Source organism: Arachis stenosperma, chromosome 1, assembly GCF_014773155.1.
Source record: "Arachis stenosperma cultivar V10309 chromosome 1, arast.V10309.gnm1.PFL2, whole genome shotgun sequence".
NCBI lineage: Eukaryota > Viridiplantae > Streptophyta > Magnoliopsida > Fabales > Fabaceae > Arachis > Arachis stenosperma.
The window spans coordinates 38322044-38325686 of NC_080377.1; the positions used below are offsets into that span (position 1 = coordinate 38322044).

The window sequence follows — 3643 nt, forward strand, 5'->3', positions numbered from 1 at the left end:
CTAGGTACTGGTTCACTGGTTCATAGGTTCAACCGGTGCGACCGTGGTTGAACCGTAAAAACCGTTTTATAATAAAATAATAAATAAAATATAAATAAGCACATAAAAATATAATTATAGTCTAATCTAAACTTGAAAATATCATTCAAATTAAAAGTACTACATAAACCAAATGTTATAATCTCATTCAAATACAAATTCAAAGTTCAAAAGTCAAGAAACAAACAACCAAACATAACATAGCAGCATCAAAATGAGCCAAATTTGTCATCAACCATCAAAATCGTCCATAATTTGTTGCAAATTTGCGTCATTGATTTCATCACCTTCATTTCCACTACTTGGACCAGAAAAAGCAAGTGGTGCAGCATAAAATGTACTAGTACTACCACCACCACCACCTTGATCTAAATCAGCATCAATCTCATCTAAGAAAATATAACACATTATCAATAAATTAAAGATCAAAGCTATTGTAATTTATTGTATGTTCAATAAACTATAATACTCACCAAGCAAGTCTTCAATATTACTTGGAAGATCAGGCTCTTTTTCAACAACCTCTTTCGTCACCCAAAAATCAACCTTATCAATAGTTTCAATATCGATTGGATCATATTGTGACTTTTGCTTTCTTTTTTTTTTCTTTCATTCCTAACAAATTAAATACAATATATGATAAGCCTAGTATATTAGCTATACAAAATCTAATGATATGAAATGAAAGGATGAAATATAAATTACCTGGATTTAAGACGCAAATTATATGTAACATACACAATATCACTTAGCCTATCATGCTCCAATCTATTCCTTCTTGCTGTATGAATTTGATCAAAAAGACTCCAATTCCTTTCACACCCTGAAAAAACAGATGCTTGGCTAAGAATGCGAACTGCCATTTTTTGTAAACATGGAGCAGAACTACCAAATAACCTCCACCATTCATCTATAAATTACAATCCCATATCTCAAGTATTAGTTATAAAATTAAGGAAATCAAAACATAAAATAATTAAATAACTAAAGCTTATTATCAAACAGATATTATTACCAGGTTGAAGTTTTTTTGCAGCTGGAACAGCTTCAGGCCTATCAAAGCTTTCCTTTCGATCTCTATATAAGTGTATTTCTTTCATTGCCTCAACTGAATCTAAATTATTAACCTTGCAATGCAATGTAACAAGATCAAGTAAAGCTCGCATGACATCAGGTGATTCTCTATAATTTTCAGAAAAAAAGCAATCAGGATTCAAGAAATAGGCTGCTGCGTGAAGATTTTTTTTCAAATGTTTGTCCTATCTTGAGTTGATAATCTCTGTGTAAGGTTGATATGCACTCTTCCTATGCTTGAACATTTCTTTGATTCCATTTTCTGACCTCAGCATACCTTCATAAACAATTCCCAATGATGGTTTATCATCGGCATCTACCAACCTCAGCAATTTAATCAACGGACTCACAATTTGGCATACAGTAAAACAATCATCCCAAAATTTATTGTCTAGGATAATTGCACTCACAGCTCTTCCATTAGCACTCCTTCCTAATTTGTGTCCGGTAAAGTGTGTATCAACAACCAATTGTTGTAATTCCGATTTGCGCTCAAGGATACTCATCAATGTGAGGAAGACAGTGGCAAAACGAGTTGCACCTGGACGAACAATCTCCCTCCAATCCTCTTTTTGTCTTAGCCAGGACAAGAACACCGTATGATTATATACAAACACGGTAATCTTCGAAGCACGTGTTGCAAGGCTAGAAATATGTGGCATGCTGCTTATATCTTTTAGAATAAGATTCAAGCAATGAGCAGCACAAGGTGACCAGTGAATATTTTCAAATTTCTTATTAATAAGCCTACCAGCAGCAACATAATTCGCAGCATTATCGGTCACTACATGAACAACATTATCAGGTTCAATCCATTCAATCACCTCTGAAAACAAGTCACACAAGCTAGAAGCATTTTTAACCATACTTGAGGCATCTACAGATTTCACAAAGCACAACCCTTTCGAACAATAAACCAAAAAATTAATCAATATTCTTTGCCTTTGATCTGTCCAACCATCAGCCATGAGAGTACATCCAGTTTCTTTCCAAGCAGACCTATAGCTATCAACAACCATTTGACACTCCCTTTTGAGATCGGCTAATAAATTAACCCTCAAAGAGTCATAAGAAGGACCTTTATAACCAGGCCCAAAGCCAGCTACACCATCCAACATATCTTAAAAAAAAGGTGACATAACCGCATTGAAAGGAATCCTACAATCCAAAAGCCATCTAGCCACTCGCTTATCAACTTCATGAAGCGCCTCTTTGTTTTGAAACACGCTTTTCAGACTTGGTTGACTTCCAGGAGTTGTTCTTGGTGCAAACATAGGAGGAATAATGATTTTTGCTTTCTTTTTTGGATCGCCTCCAACAACCTCCTTAGTTGGTAACTGACTCGGATTTTGTTGTTCCTTGATGAGCGGATAATTTGTACGCTTTTTGGCATTGTTTTTAGTATGTTTTTAGTATATTTTAGTTAGTTTTTAGTATATTTTTATTAGTTTTTAATTAAAATTCACTTTTCTGGACTTTACTATGAGTTTGTGTGTTTTTCTGTGATTTCAGGTATTTTCTGGCTGAAATTGAAAGACCTGAGCAAAAATCTGATTCAGAGACTGAAAAGGACTGCAGATGTTGTTGGATTCTGACCTCCCTGCACTCGAAGTAGATTTTCTGGAGCTACAGAAGCCCAATTGGCGCACTCTCAACGGCGTTGGAAAGTAGACATCCTGGGCTTTCCAGAAATATATGATAGTCCATACTTTGCCCAAGATTTGATGGCCCAAACCGGTGTTCAAAGTCACCCTCAGAATTCCCAGCGTTAAACGCCGGAACTGGCACCAAAGTGGGAGTTAAACGCCCAAACTAGCACAAAAGCTGGCGTTTAACTCCAAGAAGAGTCTCTACACGAAAATGCTTCAATGCTCAGCCCAAACACACACCAAGTGGGCCCGGAAGTGGATTTTTATGTCATTTACTCACCTTTGTAATTCTTAAGCTACTAGTTCTCTATAAATAGGACCTTTTGCTATTGTATTTTTCATCTTGGGATCTTAGATCATCTTGAGATCTTTGAATCTTTTGATCACTGGGAGGCTGGCCTCGCGGCCATGCCTAGACCTTGTTCTTATGTATTTTCAACGGTGGAGTTTCTACACACCATAGATTAAGGTGTGGAGCTCTGCTGTACCTCGAGTATTAATGCAATTACTATTGTTCTTCTATTCAATTCAGCTTGTTCTTGTTCCAAGATATCACTTGTTCTTCAACTTGATGAATGTGATGATCCGTGACACTCATCATCATTCTCACCTATGAACGTGTGACCGTCAATCACCTCCGTTCTACCTTAGATTGGGTAGATATCTCTTGGGTTCTTTAACCGGAATCTTCGTGGTATAAGCTAGAATTGATGACTGCATTTAAGAGAATCCGGAAGGTCTAAACATTGTCTGTGGTATTTTGAGTAGGATTCAATGATTGAATGACTGTGACGAGCTTCAAACTCGCGATTGTGGGGCGTTAGTGACAGACGCAAAAGAATCACTGGATTCTATTCTGACATGATCGAGAACCGACAGCT

At 36.6% G+C, this 3643-nt stretch overlaps 1 protein-coding gene across 1 annotated transcript; it reads right to left on the reverse strand.

The window, feature by feature from the left end:
- Positions 1-270: 270 nt before the first annotated feature.
- On the reverse strand, positions 271-2231 carry LOC130978156 (uncharacterized). The gene is made up of 5 exons (XM_057902237.1): positions 1381-2231; positions 1055-1221; positions 745-949; positions 513-634; positions 271-428 (listed from the first exon to the last, which is right to left on the reverse strand). The coding sequence occupies exons 1-5, from the start codon at positions 2229-2231 to the stop codon at positions 271-273; spliced, it is 1503 nt and encodes a 500-aa protein (XP_057758220.1).
- Between the last annotated feature and the right edge of the window lie 1412 nt (positions 2232-3643).

Bases quoted from the DNA above. Each gene is read 5' to 3' on its own strand.
- LOC130978156 (XM_057902237.1), bottom strand. From the start codon at position 2,231: ATGTTGGATGGTGTAGCTGGCTTTGGGCCTGGTTATAAAGGTCCTTCT. The intron at 950-1,054 runs GTAATAATATCT...TGTAATTTATAG, and splicing joins TGCAAAAAAACTTCAACCTG to ATGAATGGTGGAGGTTATTT. The intron at 635-744 runs GTAATTTATATT...GAAAAAAAAAAG, and splicing joins AATTTGCGTCTTAAATCCAG to AAAGCAAAAGTCACAATATG.